Below are 21,407 nucleotides of genomic sequence, written 5' to 3' on the forward strand. Positions count from 1 at the left end.
AAGGCTTACTGAGTACTGAGTACATACCAGGTGCACCGCTGAGCTCCCCTACCCTGCCTCTTCCCTCCTTCCTTCCCTTTGCCCCCCCCTTTCTTTCTTGGGGTCAGGGCCCAGATACACAGTGGGGACTGGCCTCACATCTGCCATCTTCCTGCTTTAACCTCCTGAGTGCTGGACTTACAGGCACGCACCACCAGGACCAACCTGCTACTTTGCATATGTAACCTTGCTAGTCATCTTCACCATACCTTAAGGAAGCATGGGCAGCAGAACCAGAATCTTGCTCAACAGCCATGCCATCGATAACTATGTGAAAAGTCCTCCCTGAGGGCTCATGATGGATCCTTTCATCCTGGCACCCGTGGAAGTAAACTAGCCTCCTTCCACGTCTGTTTCCTTTGGAGACAAGGTCTCACTATGTAACCCAGGCTGGCCTTGGCTTTGTGGTGAACCTCCTGCCTCAGCCTCTCATGTACTGAGATTCCAGATATACACACCATGCTAGTCCCTCTCTTCCTTTAGATAAAAAAATCTATTTCCTGCTTATAATATACTATAGTCTGGTGTTTTCATAGTAACACCACCTAACACCTCCCTTGGAAGTGGGCCTGGTAATATACAGTTAAAATACAATTGTAATTAACCATTCTAGATGCCTTTAAGTCCCACACTGGACTCTGGACAATGCTTATGGGTTTACTGAGCACCTCTGCTAATGTTAGGGCACCAGGCCCTCAGACCTCAGAGAGAAGCCACATTGTAACACTCTTCTCCACAGTATAGAAGTGCAGGTGGGGCTAGAGAAATGGCTCAGTGGTTAAGAGCACTGACTGCTCTTCCAGAGGACCTGGGTTCAATTCCCAGCAACCACATGGCAGCTCACAACTGTCTGTAACTCCAGTTCTAGGGAATCTGACATTTTCACACCAGTGCACATAAGTAAAGTTAAATAAATTATAAAAGAAGAAGAGGAAGAGGAGGAGGAGGAGGTAGTGGTGGTGCAGGTAATTCCCAGTGTCACGGTGGAGAATGAAGACCCTCCAGGTGCATAGCCATGCTTCCTTCTGCATGGCCTGCTCACCCTTCACACCCTGTGGACCAACCATTAATGGACATGGAGGTTGTTCTACAGCATCCAATGGGCCTGCGTCCCAAGAAAGTCCTCTCATGAGTGGCTGGCGGGCTGCACGGAGCGTGATGTTCACCCTTTTAGACTCAGGACAAGATGGCTCCTGCTTGCTCTCTACAGAAACTTTGTCTTAACTTTTTAAAGGATTTATTATTTTATGTGTATGAGTATTTTCCCTGTGTATATGTATGTGCTTGCCTGGCATCCTTGGGGTTCAGAAGAGGGCTTTAGGTCCTCTGGAACTGGAGGTACAGATGGTTGTGAGCCACCATGTGGGTGCTGGAAACCAAACCTGGGTCCTCTGGAAGAACACCAAGTGCTCTTAACCACTAAACCATCTCTCCAGCCCCACGGCCTCTCAACGTGTTCCAGCTGCATGGGTGAATCAACCCCACAAACAGGCCCAGAACAGATGTACTCGCTTCTAGAACGTTCCCCCTCTCCTCATCACATATGCTCCACTTGCTCTGCCCCTCTCCTCCATTCATCCCGCTCAGCTCAGACACCCGCTCCTGCAGAAACCCCTTTTCAACTATCCCACTGGATTCTAAAATGACGTCAGTGATCATGTCTCTCTAAATCTTCTCTGACCTGTCGGGGGAGAAACAAAAAACAAACAAACAAACGTATGTCTTCTACAAGCACCTAGGTAGCATGTCTGAGAAGCAGAATGATCCAGTCAGTGGAGGTACAAGACCTGGGCTCTGTCTCAAACTTGCTCAATGACCCCGAGTAAAACTCCTTCCCACCGGGCGGTGGTGGCACACATCTTTAATCCCAGCACCGGAGGCAGAGGCAGGCGGATCTCTGTGAGTTCGAGGCCAGCCTGGGCTACATGTAGAGTGAGTTCCAAGACAGGCTCCAAAGCTACATGGAGAAACCTTGTCTTGAAAAACCAAAGACCCCTTCCCTCTCCTGTTTTCTTTTCTGGGAAATGAGAAGTTTGTCTTATCCAAGTCAGATGACAGACAGGCAGTCAAGTGTATCTAATAAACTTGAAAAAAAAAAATCATGAAACATGCAAATATCTCATCACACCCTTCCCACACAGCCACAGGAGCCCTCTCACAAAGCACGGCTCATGCTCTCGGCAGTGATCACCCAGTGAGGCCTCCGGCTACAGTGTTGGTCCTTAGGAAGTACCTTGCTATTGTGTATACACCTCACTGCATAAGTTAGGTTCCGAAAGATATTTCCTTCCATCTTGGCTCGGCCATAAGAGCAGACAAAGACGCCACCCTTCCCATCTCGGAAGAGGCACTTGCGGATGAGGCAGCCCTGCACAGAGGTGGCTAACGCCATGGCTTCCTTGTCCTTCTGGAGCTCCTGATGCAGTGAGTTCAGCACTAGACAGCTGGGCAGCTGAATGGAAGCTCCTGGCAGTGGAGGGCCCAGAAAGGAGCCGCCCAGGACAGGGCGAGGGCCCTGCACCTGGTAGGACAGTCTGTACGTGAACTGCTCATCATCCTCATCCTCACCGCTGGGGCTCAGGCCGCCGTCACTGCTCTCTGGAGTCTGGGCCACCCTCTCCCCATCGCTGCCCACTTCTGCCTCCTGGGAGCCAGCCTTGGAGCCTGGCTTTGGAGAGCTAGAGGCTGGGCTCGTAGGGCTCTGGCTGCCCTCAATGACAATGTCACAGGTCCTTGGGCTCCAGGCCTGGTCCCGGCTCTCTAGGTCCAAGGACATTAAAAACTCATGGTCTTCTGCAGGGAGCAAGATTGGAGAGGACTTGATAAGGCCCAGCAGGTACTTGTAGGCCCAGTTCTTATCTGCCGAGGGGTGGCCCTCAACAGTTACAGAGTTGTTTTCGCTGCCCACAAATTCACAGTTTTCCAACATACATAAGGGCACGTTGTGCAGAAAGACATGGGTGTTTTTGAAGGTACAAAATTTCACTTGGCAGGTACCCGGGCCATGGACCTGGATGTGTCCATTCTCAAAGTTGCAGTTGTCAAACTGGATGTGACCCGATGTGGTCTGGGGACAAGAAGGAGAAGACATGGTAAGAAGCCTACACTTTGTCTGGATGGCCACCACCCAAGCTACTCTTCAAGGAGGGCAGAGACAGAGAGGCTCTTGGTTTCACTTCCTACTCTTCTGTAAAAGGCTGGTGTCAGCTGTCACTCAAAGGAACTGGGGAGTAGGTCCCCATCAAAGAGGCATGAGAAAAACTGCCAATCATTGCATCCTTCCTATTCCGTTGTCCTTCTAAAGGGCACAGGAGAGGAACGAGGACTTCCTGGACTGGGGCAGGTTGTGGGGTTGGCCCAGCCACAGGCATTAGGGTAGTCGAGTCTGTGCAGCTGCTGGTGTGTGGTGGAATAAAGCAAATGACAGGTCTTATCTTCAAAGAGAAAAGACAAGGACGGCTGCCAGGGATGGGAGGAGGCTCTGTCTCTTCCAAGTGCGTTACCCAGGACAAATGGCTTCACCCTTGTAAGCCTCAGTTTCCCTGTCTGTAGCATGGGGCTTGTCTAGTGACAGTTAGCTATTATGATCTGAGGTCAAAGACACAAGGAAGGACTTCAGGAGTCTAGGGGAAGGATGGGAAAGCACTGAACCTGTTAATACAATTGCGACCCTGGGCCTGAACGACAGGTAAGCTTGGTGAGGTCAAATTGCTTTATAGCCTTTTCTGGATTCACATAAACTCCACCAGATACATCTCAACCACAAAATAAAGGAGCACCCTATGAGTCTAATCAAGCACCGGGACAGACCTACCCCCTTGAGCAGTTAAAAACATTCTCTATCAGTGACCTGCCTTGATAGTTTTCGGAGGAAGATGACTTCCCTAACCTTGGGACTCTAGGTGCTTCCTTACAGCTCCCTGACCTCCCTGCTACCAGTGAAGCTATCTTTCCTCCCTGGTCCTCTCAAGTTCTTGGAGGTGCAGTCAACGTTGACGTTCTCTTACGAGACCACTGAGAACTTCTGTGAAATCGTCCCGGCATTTTCAGTTTTCAGGCAAGGACATCTCAGACCTCTGGGCCTTTTTAGCTGAAAGACAATCACGGACCTCACACTCACCTATGGGAAGCACCAGGCCAGAAGGCTAACTGCAAAGAAGCCCGCAGCCAGGTCTGTCTCCCGAGGAGCTACAGCTGCACTTCTGAGGCAGCAGCAGTCTTGAGTGAGCCTTTACCCTCAGAACCGATGGGTTTCAAGGCATGAAGGGTATGGAGCCTTGCTTCTAGAAGCAAACTTTACTTCCAGGTCTGCAGACTAGCACAGGGACACCATTATTCCTTCTGAAACATTCAAGAGCTAAAAAGCAGGCTTTGGGGCTCCTAAAGACTTTGGCATGATGTAATTTTACAAATCAAAGGGCCTGGATTTGAGCTCTAACCTCACTAATCACCCACCTGGGAAACTTACTAGCATCTCTGACTTTTGCTAATCCCCCTCATGTGCCCAAGGGAACCACAGCTACTGATCACCACAGATGTCTGGTTATATGGAAGGTTGTCTGGATTATTAATAAGGCTTTGATCTAAGCTCTGCCCGTAAGCCTGAAACCTCGGCTATGCTGCTGTTGTTGGGCCTCGGTTTCCCTCATCTATAAAGCCAGGTGACGCAACCTCCTCTCAGGGCTGTGGGGAAGAGGAAGTGAGGTATGCTGTAAAGCACACGCCTGGTGCACACTGAGAGTCACAAATGGCCAGGGAGGCGCTGAGCATCATAAAGAGAGACGAGGCTGGCTGTAACAGGCGCGTTTCTAGTCGATGCACAGGCTCCACGCCATGTCGCAGGACCACAGTTCCTGCCTCCACATGTGCTGTTTAGAGGCCGAATGCCGAATGCCGTGCTGGAGTGATATTTCCTGACTTTCCCTCCAGGTGCCCTTGAGAAGCAACGACTCCCGCACAGGATGAGGGTGCAGGTGCCGAGAGACACTGCCCCCTCTCTGGACACGCTGCTGTGATCAGTCAATGTCCTGACCCCATGCTGCACATTTTGCCACCTGCTCTAGCTGGTGCTTTAGCTGATCTGGTTAGGAATAGAAGAGGAATAAAAATGTTTGTCCCTTGCCCACCTCTCATTTCTAATGCAGCTTTGAAGGAAATAAGGTACAAATCATAATTCTGCACTATACTGACCTGTGTGCCCACTTCTCTCGGGAGTATGTGCACAGGAATTAATTACTAAACTCTCAACTCTAACCAAAAAAGGGAATGAATGAGGCCAAGGTTGTGGGGTCAGGACCTGACGGCATCCAATGTGCACCCACCTTATACATGATTGGTGAGAACCAGGCTGGCATGAAGACAAGATTGCACACGCGTGTGGTTGAGCAGTGCTGGTCAATGCTGGCAAGCAGGGCCACGTCACCCAATTTCCCTTGGCCCACAATCTCCACTGGCACCTTCAGGATGATCTCACCTTGCTCCTCGTACACACCTGGGAACAGCACGATTCGATCATAGAGGCTGGCCATGGCTAAGGCACTGCCCAAGCTGTCAAACTCATGGCCTGGCCCAACACTCAAGGTGCGGCGCTCCCTCTTCCTGCGGAACAGAGAGAAGCAGATGGAGGACTCCAAGTCCAGGGCATTCTTGGTCCAGGTCTTGGAGGCCAGGTAGTGCTGCTTGAAGGCCTCCCTCCAGGACTCAGGCTCCACATCAGGCTGGTTGGGCCAGTTGGGGTGGCGGCACTCGGTGCAGCCCAGACACAGCTGCCGCCAGCGGGTACTGTCAAGGCTGAGGATCAGCTCATACCAGGCCCTGCAAACCAGGCTGCAGCGGCCCAGGTCAGGCAGGTGCAGGTAGGCTAGGATCATGCGCCACAGCTCCAGGGGGAGGCCACCCGTTTCCATGGTCACCTGGGAGAAAGACACAAAAGGAGATTTGTCTACTCCCCTTTTACTGTTTCCTTTTTAAAAAGAACATTTCCTGATCCCAGGGATGGGCAAGTGAACAAGGCACAGCCAATTAGAGGGCTTCATTTCCTCAATAAGAATCTATCAATGGCTAATTTTGACTGTTAACTTGGTTAGGTTAAGAAACAGCAAAAGCTGGGCAGTGGTGGCGCACGCCTTTAATCCCACCACTCCGGAGGCAGAGCCAGGCGGATCTCTGTGAGTTCAAGGCCAGCCTGGTCTACAGAGTGGGATCCAGGACAGGCTCCAAACTACACAGAGAAAACCCTGTCTCAAAAAAACAAAAAACAAAAAACAAAAACAAAAACAACAAAAAAAGCAAAAAACAACAACAAAAAAACCCCAAACAAAAACCAAAAACAAACAAAAAACCTGCTAAAAGATTGGTGAAACATGCCTCTGGGTGAGTCTGTGATGCAGTTCTAGACATTAAAAAGGTCAGGAGAACTCTGACAGAATTAAAGTGCTCATCCCTTGATAGATTCATAATATGATGGCATTATCAGAAGTACTGAAAGGGAGGGCCTTGCTACCGGGTAGCATGGCCTTGGAGCTGTGTCTTGCCCTGGTCTCTTCTGGTAATACCCTTTCCTCTGCCTCCATACGTAATTAGGTAAAGGACCTGTTCTAGGCCAGAGATGGCTCAGTGGTTAAAAGCACTTACTGCTCTTCCAGAGGATCTAAGTTCAGACCCCAAAACCAACATCACCTGAATCCCAGCCCCAGGGGGATTCTACACCTTCTGGCATCTACAGGCACATGCACTACATGGTATACAAGAACATATATTTATACAGACTTCCACATAAAAATAAATACCTTCCTTTTTTTTTTTTAGTTTTTCGAGACAGGGTTTCTCTGTGTAGCTTTGCGCCTTTCTTGGATCTCGCTCTGTAGACCAGGCTGGCCTCGAACTCACAGAAGTCCGCCTGGCTCTGCTGGGATTAAAGGCGTGTGCTACCACCGCTCGGCAATAAATACCTTCTTAAAAATGTATTCTACGAGCCAGGTACATGGCAGGTGCTTTTAATCCCAGCCCTTGAGAAGCAGAGGCAAGTGGATCTCTGAGTTAGAGGCCAGCCTGGTCTATAGAGTGGGTTCTGGGACAGCCAGGGCTACACAGTGAGACCCTGTCTTAAAAAAACAAACAAGCCAGGCGGTGGTGGCGCATGCCTTTAATCCCAGCACTCGGGAGGCAGAGGCAGGCAGATCTTTGTGAGTTCAAGGCCAGCCTGGGCTATAGAGCAAGATCCAGGAAAGGCGCAAAGCTACACAGAGAAACCCTGTCTCGAAAAACCAACCAAACAAACAAACTTCTATTCTACCACACACTCTCTCATTTTGATATTCTGCCCAACTACATATAGTTAAAAGCCACTGTCAACCCTGAAAGCAGGAGGCAAACTAAGTAATTCTTTTAGACTGTTTTGGTCAGAATGACTGAAAAGTCACTACTATAGACCGGGTGGGGATTTCCCCCTAATACCTGCCATCAGGAGGTAGGTCTCCACTCTCCCCAGTCAGGCACTCTAAGAATATGATCCCAGAACTCCTGGCAACAGGAATCCCCGCCTTGTGAAGAAAACCTGGTGGTATTGCTGCAGGCAGCAAAGCAGGACGGAGCCGTCTGAGCCCTTTGACGCCAGCCACGCAGCTGCAGGATTTAGTTTACCTGCTGGGTAGCAGCCTTGCTTTGACCCAGTGTTTCCTCACTGTGCCCCTTCCCTTCCTTCTGGAACAGTAATCTATATTGGGTGCCACTGTATGCTGGAAGTGTGTGATCTGCTTTTATAAGGGGTTACAGTTAAGAGATCGCCTTCAGTGACATACTTCCTCCAACAAGGCCACACCTCCTCAGCCTTCCCAAACAGTGCCACCAACAGGGAATCTCGTGGGGGTTATTTTCATTCAAATCACTGCAAGTGTTAACAACCACACAGGAAGGATTAGAGATGAACTATGAAGACAAGGCAGAAAGAAAGGTAAGGACAGGTGCATGTATCCAGGAAGTACAGAATCCAGATCCTTGGAATACCCCTGGGATCTACCTAATAGAGTTTAGATTCATACAGAGGGAGGTCATCTTTGACTTCAATGGTCTTAAGAGTCTGGATATCCTAAATACAAATGAGAACTAAGTACCTATTAGTCTTTCCTTTATCATTTCCAGATCAACTAATCACCATTGTTTCCCTAAGGAAGGCTGTGTGGGTTTTGGCCCTGGCTCAGCCACTCCCTGATGGAATAATCCTAATGTCCTAACCATCTACTGAGCTGGCTGCCCCACTGTCCACCTCCTTGCTTTTTTTGGGAAACACCTTTCCCCCTTACCAACAATTTATACCCCACGATTACAGAGGCAGGGGTCTCTAAAGAAAAATATAAAATGGTACCCAGCCTTCTGGCTGCATCTGATTGGCTGTAACTGACACACACGGTACACTGAGACCTTCTCTAGATGAACATGAGTTGATATTCTAGTAGCTGGCTTCTTCCTCGGATGACGGGACACCAACAACTTCTTTCCTAAGCAATAAACTCTGGAGTAGGTGCTGGCCATCATTTTTCCATGGCAAACAGGAAATAGAAGCTGAGCTGCACGGAGAGAAGGAACCACAGAAAGCACTGGGCGCAAAGTGCATCCCAGTTTCTCTGTCCGTCACGGTGCAGTCTGAGAGTTCAGCTTTACCCGTGGCCTTTGAATGCTAGTTATCTCCATGCCCCTCTAACAGATTCCCCTTTGGACTGGGTGTGGTCACCCACAACTCTAATCCAGGCACTTGGGAGTATCAGGAGTTCAAGGCCAGCCTGGGCTATGAGACTTTGTCACAAATAAGTAAATATTCTCCTTTTGGCATAAGCTGACCACATCCAATTTTTGCTATTAATACCAAGAGCTAGTGCTCTTGTGCATACGCATTCGAATTCTCATTCATTCCCATTCCCTCCCCCGCCCTCATCCCCCCACCCCCACCCCCGATGCTGAGGATCGAACCCAGGGCCTCACACATGCCAGGCAAGTGCTCTACCACTGAGCTTTACTCCTTGCTTTTCATTTTGAGACAAGGTCTCACTAAGCTGCCCAGGCAGGATATCAGTTTGCAACCTTCTGCCTCACCTCCTGGGACCACACTTTTTCCTTTCTTCTGCCTAGCTCTGACACTCACACACTCCATTTCCGCTTCCTAGCTCAGACTCCTCCCACTTGACAGGCCCCCTGCCACACCATTTATCTTTCTGTTTTCTCCCTCCCTACAGAGAGAAGCTCATTTACAAGACTCTACTGGCTGTTTCTCACTTCACTTTCCTTTGTTATCTGTGACTTCAATTTAAAAGCATCAGAACTACCATGGCCCCATAAATTTCTCGTCGAAGTATGTAACTTCATCATTTAGACATCTCCAAGAGCCTTGCTCATCTGCATCAGGCCTGAGTGCTGCATCAAGAGAGAGTATCTTCTGATCACTCCTTGGGGCTCTGACCTACTTCTACACCCATTTCCTTGTCTCCACGCCCTACATTCTCATCTTGGCTCTCCTGAGTTACCCATGTACTGTTCTTTCCGGGGCACTGCATGTTAGGAGTGCACTTCCCAAGATGCCGTATTCATTGAGTCCCTTGCTTCTACAAAAGACTACTGGCAGGTGCTCTCAAGTGAGACCTTAATCCTAATGTATATAGCCTGCCACATCTGTCCACAAGGGTCCCTCTGGGATCTAGTGCTAATATCCCATTCCTAGGAGAGATGTTAAAAGCCATCCAAATCACAACTACCCAAATTATAGCCACTAGTCATACTAAGTACAGCTTCAACCTAGCTTACTATAAAGTGTTTGACCCAGACAACTCATTGTGTAGCCCATGTGACATACTACAGTACCCAGCATGCCAATTTCTGTCCCAGACAGGTTTCTTATCTTTACGATAGCAGCCTATTAAGAAAGAATGCCTGCTGGGTGGTGGTGGCACTCGGAAGGCAGAGGCAGGCGGATCTCTGTGAGTTCCAGGCCAGCCTGGGCTACAGAGAGAGTTCCAGGACAGGCTCCAAAGAAACCCTGTCTCAAAAAACCAAACAAACAAAAAGAAAGGAAGGAAGGAAGGAAGGAAGGAAGGAAGGAAGGAAGGAAGGAAGGAAGGAAGGAAGCCCTAGGCCACAATTCAGTTACAAAGACTACAGCAAAACCCATCTAAAAGTGAGCACAAAATACAAGCTTACTATACTAGTTAGTTATAAATAAGTCAACAGATAGTGGTGAATCTCCACGAAGTCTTCACCCCAATTATTAGGTAAATTGTTTCCTCAACCAGATATAAACCTATCACATGAACATAGCTTTGAGAACCCCCTTCTATGCATAATGAGACTGATCTAGAAATTGCTACACAGAAAATCTTCCAGCAATAATGTGAATAAGGAATCAAAGAGTAAAACCCTGGAGGGGTGGGCCACCCCTTTAGTCTCAGCACTCAGGAGGCAGAGGCAGACAGATCTCAGTCTGGTTCTCTCAGCCTGATCTACACCTGAGACTGTGTCTCTCTTTGAGAGAAGATGCTAAGACCCTGGGAGCCAGCCTGTTACTATGGGAAAGGCCAGTCCTTGCCCACCGGAGCACATGATGCTCTAGGTCAGTGGTTCTCAACCTTCCTAACACTGCAACCCTTTAATATAGTTCCTCATGTTGTGGTGACCCCCAACCCTAAAATTATTTCGCTGCTACTTTGTAACTGTAATTTTGCTACTACTATGAATCATAACACAGATATTTTTGGAGGTAGAGGAGAGCCACAGATTCAGAACCGCTGTTCCAACGGCACAGGCAAAGCCTCTGGAAACCTTGAGATCGTCCATTCCATGGATGCTCCACAGGGAGTGCTGTGCTCTTCTCAAAGCCAGCAGGTGCCTAGCTCTTAATTACTTCCCCGGCTGCTCTCACTCGGGCCTCCCTGGAACCACTCATGTTCTACACGCTTACATAGTCCACACTGGCAGAGGCCCTGAGTGTCAAACACAGGTTTCTCAGGAGGGGCGTGGCCTGAGCAGAGCTGTATTTTAACAGACCCAGAAGATGTAAGTGGGACAGTGAAGGCAGGAACTCCCAACTTGGCAAATATTAAATGGTAACGTTTTCCCCTCAGAATGTGGGGTTACCTGGGGAATTCTGGGCAAAGGCATTGTAATGATTTGAGTATGTCTTGCAATAATCTGTGTGATAGAAACTTAATCTCCAAAGTCGTATGCCAGTGGCATCTGAAGGTGCCTTTGGGAGCTAATCACCATTAGACGAGGTTGTTAGCATAAGATGCCCATGACGGTGTTAGTGACTGTTCACTGGCCATCTCAGCATGCAATGGTCTCTGCCATTTAACTTCAGAACAGGAGGCCTTTCCTAGAGCAGATGCTGACAGCATGCTCTTAGATTTAATTTTTAAAGATAGGGTCTTGCTGTGTTACACAAGATGAACTCTCAGGCTCAACTGATTCTCTCCTCTCAGCTTCTCAAGTAGCTAGGAACAGGCACATCCCATGTGTCTATGTGTATCCATGCTCTTGGACATAAGCTAAATAAATCTATTTTGCTTTTTTTTTTTTAATCATCTGTGCTCAAACATTTTGTTATATCAATGAAAAACAATGAAGATCAAAGACCATAACCCACACAGAACCCACCAGGGCTTTGGGTTTGGGGTTCAGGAAGCAAACAGTCTAGCTGCTGGCCACTCCAGACTCACCTGTGTCCCCAGTTGCAGGGGTCTGAGTCTAGAGGGGCCGAGGCCAATAGTTCTTCCTCCGAGGCTCCTTGAAGCTCAGATAGAGTTCCCTAGTAGTCCCCTGTCAGTTCTCTGTTGTTCTATCTGGCTCTATGTACATGAGCTTCACAGCAGTCCACAGGGATCCACGCAGCAAGGGATTTCTCTAACTAGGTAACACTTTTTAAAAAGTGTCTCCTCTAAGTTCTGCCTTTCCTTTTTGCCACTGGGGCCTCTGAGCACGGAATTAAAAAGCAACAACAGTCCCCAGGGCCTGTGAACCTGTAGCGTGACGTCTGTAAGAACTGGAAAAACAATGTGTAGGAAAGCAGGTCGTGAGGTAGGTTCCTGGCACCTCCATATTTAACGTGTTCCTAAGAGGTGAGCTCAGGCTTTCTGTGGTCTCCTCCAGCCTCCCACTGGAGAGAGCCCCTTGGTGTCCCCAGCCTCAGGAAGAGGGGCAGAGAACTCCTCCCCGGAGGGAGGCCCACAAGACTTAGCTCTCAGCAAGCAGGCACTTCTGCTTCCCAGCCCTGTGGCCTGAAGCAGGTCCTTGATTGAACCTCTCAGAGCCCATTTCCTCACCCCTGAACCAGGACGAATACCACTCACCAGATGGCTCTTCTTAAAAAAAAAACAGTGACATCTGGTTAACAAACACTTGATTGCCCACTACCAGCCAGACACTATTCCAAGTGCTGGAAAGCAATAAGGGAGGCGAAGGCCCTATCCTCAGAGACAGGCAAGAAATGAAGTTAATACAAACGCTACAGAGAAATGAAGCCGGAGTTGCCTGTGTGCCAGTGTGAACAACTACTGGGAGCTATTTCAGGCTGTCAGGGACAGTCTCTGGGGAAGTGCCCCTGAATAGAAGAGACCTGGCGTGAGATGAGTTACTAGTGACAGAATGCAGACAGAGGAAAGAAAGTCCTGTCACGGAGGCCAGTGCAGCAGGTACAGGACGTGGGGGAAGTGAACATGACCGGTAGAGCGCTGGAGCACTCTCCCCATGGAAAGTGCTAGAATGAAGGCTCTGCTTCGTTGGGTTTCTGTCTGTCTTCCCACTGCTTTTTGTCAGCCCCAGCCTCAGAACCTGGGATATTTCAGTTCATGACCCCAGCTTGCCCACTTAGACAGACACTCCTCAAAACAGACCATCTGGAGACTTCCTCCTCCTCCTCTTTACCTTTCCTGAGTGGAATGCAAGCCCCTTAAGGGCAGGGACTCTGGATTACTGTGTGTGATCCATCTAGAACTCCGCCTGTGGTGGGCACTCAACACGGAATGAGCAAACTGTCACATGACTGGTACTGCTGAGGCTTCAAAGCCCAGCCACATAGACACCTGTGTGACAGGAAGGAAACCCTTTAAGTCTCTCAAGCTTAGAGTCCACACAAGTTCCTTGGTGAACTTGTTAAAATGTTATATCTGGGGCTGGAAAGATGGCTCAGCAGTTAAGAGTACTTGCTGCTCTTGGTGGGTGGCCCACACCTATAATCCCAGCACTCAGGAGGCAGAGGCAGGCAGGTCTCCGGATTTGAGGCCAGCCTGGTCTATAGAGTGAGTTCCAGGACTGCCAGTTTGGAGACAGAAAAACCCTGTCTTGAAAAGTAAAACTTAAATAATAAAGTACTTGCTGCTCTTGCAGAGAATCCAAGATTCGTTTCCCAGAACCTCACAGGGGCTCACAACCACCTGTAAGTTCAACTCCAGGAGAGCTGACATCTTCTTCTGGCCTCTGCAGACACCTTCCCTGATAAGGCATATTTTTATACAAACACACCACACATGTAAAGAGATAAAAATGTTTAAAAGGCCACCCCTGATACAGTAAGTATGTGATGACACCCAAGATTCAATTAAAGCAGTCCTGCTTCATTTTACAGATACATGAAGGAAGTCAGCCTGCAAGAACTCGAATCACGTGCCCGAGTCACTGCTGGGGAGGAGAGGATGAGTGGGGCAAGCCAGCTTCACGGTGAGTGAACACTTGAAATTCGGATAGAAGTAAGACAACCTGTTGAGGAACAGAAGGAAGTTTGTGGAGAAGCCAGGTGTCAGTAAGAGCCTGGAGGGGAAGCCGTTCTTAGACTGATATAGTTCCAGGGTCAGCCAGAAAAGCCAGCTGGTTCCCATGGACACCTCAACTAGTCACGAGTTAATTTGGGAGCTGCCTTGAGTCTCTGCCTATCATGGTAAACTGTCCCTTGAGTCTACCTATCATAGCAAAGTGACTCCTCCAAGAAGGACCTGAGGGCTCCCACTCTAGCTTGGGCTCTGCCTCCCCTTTACTGGCTAACCTTGAGGGCAGGTGCCTGAACTCTGATTTCATGTTCTACGATCAGATAAAGCCAGAAACAGTGCACATACCTGCAATCCCAGCACTCAGGTGGTAGCAAATAGGACAGTGAGTCTGAAGCCAGTCTGGGCTGTAGACAAGATCTGTGTCTCAATAAAACCCAAACAACAAAACCAATTTCTAGTTCCTACTTAGTTTCAAAGTGGTGGGAGATTAGATTAAGTTTTAAAAATCAATCAGAATAAAGGATCCAGGGCAGCTCAAACCTTTAGTATCCATGTAGAGGGAAAACTAGATTTTCTACCCACATTGTGAGGCATACAAAGCACAAGTTAAGTAAGAACAAACCGTCCAGCAGAGCAACTGTAATAGGCTAATGATTTAAAAATCTCAAATCAAAGGATATGTCTCTACTTTTGTGGATTTTAGTTCAAATCCATTCTAATACAATACAGGGAAATCTGAGCTACAAAAAGCCTGTACACAGGCCTGGACCCACACACATCCACGGATTTCGGAAAGGAGAAAAAACATAAACTCTGAAGGTGGCAAGTGTCTCAGTTGGGCATTCCATCGTTCCTTCAGGCCTCAGTTCTCTTCGACCTAAGGAACGGTATTTGCAGCGTTGAAACCAGATGCTGTAATTCAGAACACTGTGTGCTTGATCAAAGTCAGGAGCGTGAGCGGTTCAGGCCACAGGGCCTCCCTTACCCTTGTCTGTCAGCCCAGGGCCTGTTCACTGAGGCTGATGTAGGATAGAACACACATCAGGGAATTTTTCAACTGGCCCTTCATCCCGATTCTCACAAACTTAACAAGCAAAGCTGAAAGGGTTAGGAAGGGAGTGTTTTGGGGGTTTGGTTGGTTTGTTTCTGTTTTGGGAGGCACAGTCTCACAAGATAGCCTTGCTTGGCCTGGAAAGTCAAGAGGTAGACCAGGCAAGCCTCTAATTCAAGAGATCCATCTGCCTCTGCTTCCTGGGTGCTGGGATTAAAGCGTGGCTAACCACACCCACCAGGAAGGTATTTTGAGGGCTTACTTATTCAGGAGCTGTGTCATCTTGGAGAGCACTCACAACACAAACTGCACTGCACATCTCATCCCCAGCATCTGGCAGCAGTGTATCTGGATGGATTCCAAAGTCCCTGGAGTACGGCCACCTGCTGCCCGGGTCCCTTCTAACAATGTTGGGTTTCACGGCAGGTGATGGTACAGCACCCTGGCCACACATCACAGATGTGTGCATACACTCACCGACCATAAGAAAGATTCAGTTGGTCCTGCAATTATTACTGAGCATCCTAAAATGTCTAATTTGGACTGACGGTGTTCTGCTGGGAAGCCTAGTGTAAAGACTTAGGATTTCAAGTCAAGAATCTACAAAAACCCAGGGCACCTTACCTTCAGGGTGAGTAGACCCCAACCACTTAAACTTTTACCAATCAGATTGTCATCTGCCTCCCAACCTGCCACGGCCGCTCTAGCTGCTTCTCTTTAATCACGCTCAGCTTGAGGCAATTTCCACACCAAGTGATTGCTACTCTACTGGTGACATTACACATCAATGGAGTCAGACTGGTCTCTGGCCTTCCCTCTCATCTATAAAATTGGAGGTAGTACTACCCTAGGGACTTGTTGGGCCGATGAAAGATGTCTGGGAAGCAGTTACCAGGACTTGACACACAGTAAATGGCAGACTTCCTCTCTTTACCAAATCACGGCCCTTCTACTTCTTCACCACATTTGAGCCACTTTTTCTCAGCATCTTAGGAAGAATAAAAATGAAGTGGACAGATGGTGGTGGCGCACACCTTTAATCCCAGCACTCGGGGTCTCTGAGTTTGAGGCCAGCCTGGGCTACAGAGTTCCAGAACAGCCAGGGCTACACAGGAAAAAAAAAAGTCACAAAAATGTCTGAAGTGCAAAGGGAATAGTGCTGACTCTCCATGGCCTTGACCTATGATCAGCTGCTCACTAGCAGTGGGCATTGGTCCTCTGGAGCTGGAGCTGGAGTTACTAAGGGCTACAGCACTCAGGTCCTCAGAAAGAGCAGTAATTTCTCCAGTCCCAAGAATTCTTTATTGTAACTGAGGGAAGGAGGTTCCTGGGTCCTGACCATCAAATGGCAAAGAGAGTAAGTTCTCTTCTTCCCAAGGATGATTAGAATAGCATCGACAGCAGAAATTCACCCGGGTGGGCATGGCCCCCAAGTTCCCAATGTCAAATTCTAGGGAATTGGTTTTTCAAGTACTACCTAGGGAGTGAATGGTAAGGACTGGAGGACCTTATGCCGGGGCCTGCCTTCCAGAGCTCAGTGGGAAGTGTGGACTCCTGCGGCCTCAAGGCCCTCGGTCACACCAACGGACTCGCTCCATCTTCTTCACTTTTACTCTACATTCTTTTTCTGGTGGCACGAGGGATTGAACCTAAGGCCTTGTGCACGCTAAGCGAGCTTGCTGCCACTGAGTTACACACGTAACCAAGCTTTTCACTTTTGTGTTTTCACAAAGCGTCTTGCTGTATTGCCTCAGGTGGCCTCAGTCTACCTCTGCACACAAGCCCCAGCAGTGTATGCTCCTCATTTGTATTCATTCATTGTATGGTAGTGGCAACGATCCTAGGGCCTCGTGTGCTAGCTACATCCCCCATCCCCTTCTGAGACAAGGTCTTACTACATTGCCAAGGCTGCTCTTGAGCTCACTCTGCTGCCCAGGCAGGCCTTGAACTTGTGATCCTCCTCTTTAGCCTCTCAAGCTGCTGAGATCACAGGCCTGCAACACCAGGCCTAGCACTTGTTCTTAGAGCTGTGTCCAGTCCATTTGTCCCAATGGGCTGTCACTCACAGTGCCTTAGCCAGGACAAGGTACCACATGGAATAGATATTTGATCCAAAGGAGACAGCATATCTAGGCCCCTTGTCAGGAATGGGGAAACTCAAGAGACATCACCTGAAGGACTACGGAATGGAGCCAAACTAGAGCAAGCAAGAAAGGGATTCAGAGAGACAAAGACATTTTCTTTCTCTTTCAAAAACATTTATTTACTTTATTTTGGAGGGAGGTGCCTGTCATCGCATACCTGTGGAGGTCAGAGGGCAATCAGTTCTCCCCTTCACCATGTGGATCCTAGGGATTGGATTGGTTGTTAGATTTGGCAGGAAGTACCATGCTGACCCATCTTGTTAGCCTGAGATTTTTTTAAAAAAATATTTTTATTAGTTATTTGAGAATTTAATACATGTATATAGTGTTGTGGTGGTCTGAATAAGAATGGCCCCCACAGATTCAAATATTTGCTTAGTCCTTAGTTGGTGAACTGTTTGGGAAGGATTAGGAGGTGTGGCCTTGTTGGAAGAGGTATGCCCCTAGGGGTGGGCTTGAGGTTTCAAAAGCCCACGCCAGTCAGGCCCAGTGTGTCTTTTTTTTCTATGTCTGTTTCCCCCTCTGCTGCAACTTGCAGATGAGATGTGAGCTCTCAGCTACCTCTCCAGCATCGTGTCTGCTGCCATTACCTACTCGCCATGATGATCACGGACTGACCCTCTGAACCGTAAGCCCTCCACTAAATGCTCTTTCGTAAGAGCTGCCCTGGTCATGGCGTCTCTTCGCAGCCATAGAACAGTGACTGAGACAAATGTATCTGACCCTGTTCATCCTCCACTCCTCCCAGATATGTCCTCTAACCTACAGCTAACTCCTTGTTCTCTTTCCAAAAAAGGAAAGTCCCAGCACTTGGGAGGAAGCGGCAGATGAGTGTGACATTTGAGTTGCCCATATATGCATGGGTGTGGGACAGTCCACCGTCAACCTATCAGAAGCTACTTTTTTTGTTTGCTTGATTTTTGGTTTTTCAAGATAGGGTTTCTCTGTGTAGTCCTGGTTGTCCTAGAACTCAGCCTGGCCTTGAACACAGAGATCCGCCTGCCTCTGCCTCCCCGTGCTGGGATCAAAGGTGTACACCACCTGGCTTTGAGGCTACGTTTTTAAAAGAAAACTGACTCACCCTCCAGCAGAAGTCATCAGCTGTTAATAGCTCCTCCTTTGAAGGCCCTCCCACTCCATGCTGGGCCCATGTGTCCATCAGTCCTGTCATATCCAGAAGAAACTATTTCTTTCTTTCTTTCTTTTTTTTAAAGATTTATTTATTATGTATACAGTGTTCTGTCTGCACATATCTCTGCAGGCCAGAAGAGGGCACCAGATCTCATTACAGATGGTTGTGAGCCACCATGTTGGTGCTGGGAATTGAACTCAGGACCTCTGGAAGGGCAGTCAGTGCTCTTAACCTCTGAGCCATCTCTCCAGCCTCCAGAAGATACTATTTCACCCTGGTCCTCCCCAAACTCTGGCTCTTAGAATCTTTCTGTTCCTTCTTCTGAGATGTTCTCTGGATCTTGTGGGGGAAAATTAGTCCTCATCTGTCACCCTACACAAAATTCTAAATAGGTCAAAATCTCAATGTTAGACCTGAAACTCTGAAACTTCACAAGGAGAGTATGGAGTATACTTGATGATATACTTACTTAGGGAAAGAGTTTCTAAATGGGGCCCCAGTGGCCAACAATCAACATGAGGGACCTCATGAAACTCAAAGGCTTCTAGACTGCAGAGGAAGCTGTTAACTGAAGAGGCAGCCTACAGAGTGTGGGGAAACCTCCGCTATATTCATCTGACAGAGAATTGGTGTCCAGAATATACAAAGTACTCAGAAAACTAAACAGCAAGAAAACACACCACCTAATTTTAATGGAACCGAAGAAAGGAGAAACAAGGGCCAGCAGGATGGCTTAGAAGGCAAGGGCTTGGCCATCAAATCTGACAGCTTGAATTCCATTCTTGGAACCCACAGATGGAAGGAGAGAACCTTCTTCTGAAAATTGTCTTCTGACCGCCACACATGCACACACGCATGTGCGCATTCTCTCTCTGTAATAGAAGATGAGGAGAAGATGATGACAGTGACAGCCACTGAGCACACAAGGTAGCATCTGCCTTCGATCTGAGCATCTGAGAGGTAGAGGCAGGTAGATCTCTGTTAGTTCAAGACCTGCCTGGTCTACAAAGCAAATCCTAGGTCAGCTTGGGATACAGAGTGAAACCCAGCGTATTAGTTACTTTTCTATTGTTTTGATAAAAACACCATGACCAAGGAAACTACAGAGTGTTTATTTGGGCTTGTGGTTCCATAGGGTTAGAGTCCACAGTTAGAGTGATGTCTGGAACAGCAAGGTGAGAGCTCACATCTTAAACCACAAGCAATCTTTAAATTCGCAAAGCCCACCTCCAGTGACAGACTTCCTCCAATAAAGCCACACCTCCTAAACCTCCCCAAACATTGCCACCAAATGGGGACTAAGTATTTAAATGCCTGAGACTATGGGGAACATATTTCAAACTCACACCCAGTTTAAAAAAAAAAAACTTAAATACAAATATCTAAGATACATCTTTTAAAGTACTTAACATTTGCATTAGCCATCAGGGAAATGCAAATTAAAACTACAGTGACATTTCATTTACCCCAGTAAGAAAGGCTAACAGTAAAAAGCAAATGAGGGGGCTGAAGAGATGGCTCAGGGGTTAAGAGCGCTGCCTGCTCTTCCAGAGGTCCTGAGTTCACTTCCCAGCAACCACATAATGAGATCTGGTGCCCTCTTCTAACATGCAGGCATACATGCATGCAGAACATTGAATATGTAATAAATAAGTCTTTTTTTTTTTTTAAAGAAAACATATGAGAATAAATGCTGGCAAGGATGTACAGGGGAAAAAAACCTTCATTCACTGTTGCTGGGAAAGCAAAGTGGTACAGCCACTATGGAAATCAATGTAGAGGTTCCTCAAAGAGCTAGAAATACACCTACCACATGACCAGCTATACCATTCCCAGACATACCCAAAGAACTCCATACCCTACTACAGAGGTATCTGCTCTTCCATGTTCACTGCTACTCTGTTGACAAATAGATAGGACATGGAAACAGCCTAGATGTCCATCAATAATGAAAGCATGGTACCTATAGACAATGAAAGTAAATGGAGGAAATAAATGGATGAGCCTGGAAAAAATTATACTAAGTGAGGCAACCTGGGCCTAGAAAGACAAACAGTGCATGTTTTCATGTATATGTGGATCTAGTGTGTGTTTAATTTCAAGTCCCTGCAGGACCAGCTGAATGGATCTCTGGATAAAGTGCCTGTCAACCCTTCCAACTTGGAACCACATTAAAAAACAAGCCTGATGACTTGAGTATTCCACCAAGATGCTATCCTATTAACCATTAAAAAAAAAAGTGCTCAATGTCAGTGACTAATAAGGAAAACAAGTTAGAGCCTCGAGAGACTTACACACACAAGAACAGTTAAATAGACTGACCAAAGCAAGACTCTCTAAGGGTCGGAAGCAAGTAGGGCTCGCAAACTGCCGGTAAGACAGGAACTTAGAAGCTAGGTACAGCAGTTCACACCTGCAGATTCCGGCTACAGGTAGGAGGCAGGGGGATTGCCGTGTGTTCCAGGTCAGTCTTGGTTACATATTGAGTTCCAGGACAGCTTGAGCTACACAGTAAGGTCTTGTATCAAAAAGCAAACCAATCAATCAAGGTGTGTGTCGGGGGAGAAGAGAGAGCACATGCCGCCACCACCAACAAAGCGATTCTATTTAGATGAACGGAACCGAAAGAAGTCTGTCCAGATGCACAACAGAATGTGCCTGAGGAGGGCCAGAGAGATAGCTCAGGAGGCAACCCTGATGATCTGAGTTCCATCCTGGGAATCTACACAGAGAACTGCCATGTGCATGCCTCCCCGCCACTAAACAAACAGACGAGCAAATGCAACTGAGAGAGAATATGTCTGAGAATGTTCTTGGGAAGCCACTGTCCATCCACTTCTGCCTGAACTTACTGTGACCTGTTCGCCTACTGCTGGCCGAGCGACATGAGGCTACCACACGCACACATGCCAAGAGATACACCGAGCAAAAGAAGCAAAACCCACGATGCAGACAGGGTAATCTCACAGGGATGAAGTTAAACTAGTTTAACTAAATGGTACCGTGTAGGGACGCGCACACAAACAATGGAACAGAGATGATGTTCATCTACGGTCAAGAGGACAGCTGCTCAGGCTGGAGTCCGAAGGAGGCGCTATGCTCCATTTCTTGAGGTTACAGTCTTTACATTGTCCTTTCCCCCATAAGTATTTGCTAAACTATGCATTTGTGGGCCCCATCTGTATATTTTATCTTTACGAGTAAAAAACAACAACAACAACATCCAAAACAAAGGTAACAAAATAAAATACACTGATTCTTAGAAAAATTGAGAACACAAAAACTGTCATTAAAAACAA

The 21,407-nt window shown here is 47.8% G+C and overlaps 1 protein-coding gene across 1 annotated transcript in view; it reads right to left on the reverse strand.

Annotated features, from left to right (window-relative positions):
- Fbxo10 (F-box protein 10) overlaps nucleotides 1-21,407 on the reverse strand; it is a 50,765-nt gene that overhangs the window by 25,889 nt on the left and 3,469 nt on the right. The window contains exons 2-3 of the mRNA XM_036178986.1: nucleotides 5,361-5,951; nucleotides 2,273-3,106 (exon numbers count right to left, since the gene is read on the reverse strand). Coding sequence (XP_036034879.1) covers nucleotides 2,273-3,106; nucleotides 5,361-5,945 — 1,419 coding nt within the window. The 5' untranslated portion in view covers nucleotides 5,946-5,951. The remainder of the gene's footprint in view (nucleotides 1-2,272; nucleotides 3,107-5,360; nucleotides 5,952-21,407) is intronic.

Source organism: Onychomys torridus, chromosome 2 (genome assembly GCF_903995425.1).
Source record: "Onychomys torridus chromosome 2, mOncTor1.1, whole genome shotgun sequence".
NCBI lineage: Eukaryota > Metazoa > Chordata > Mammalia > Rodentia > Cricetidae > Onychomys > Onychomys torridus.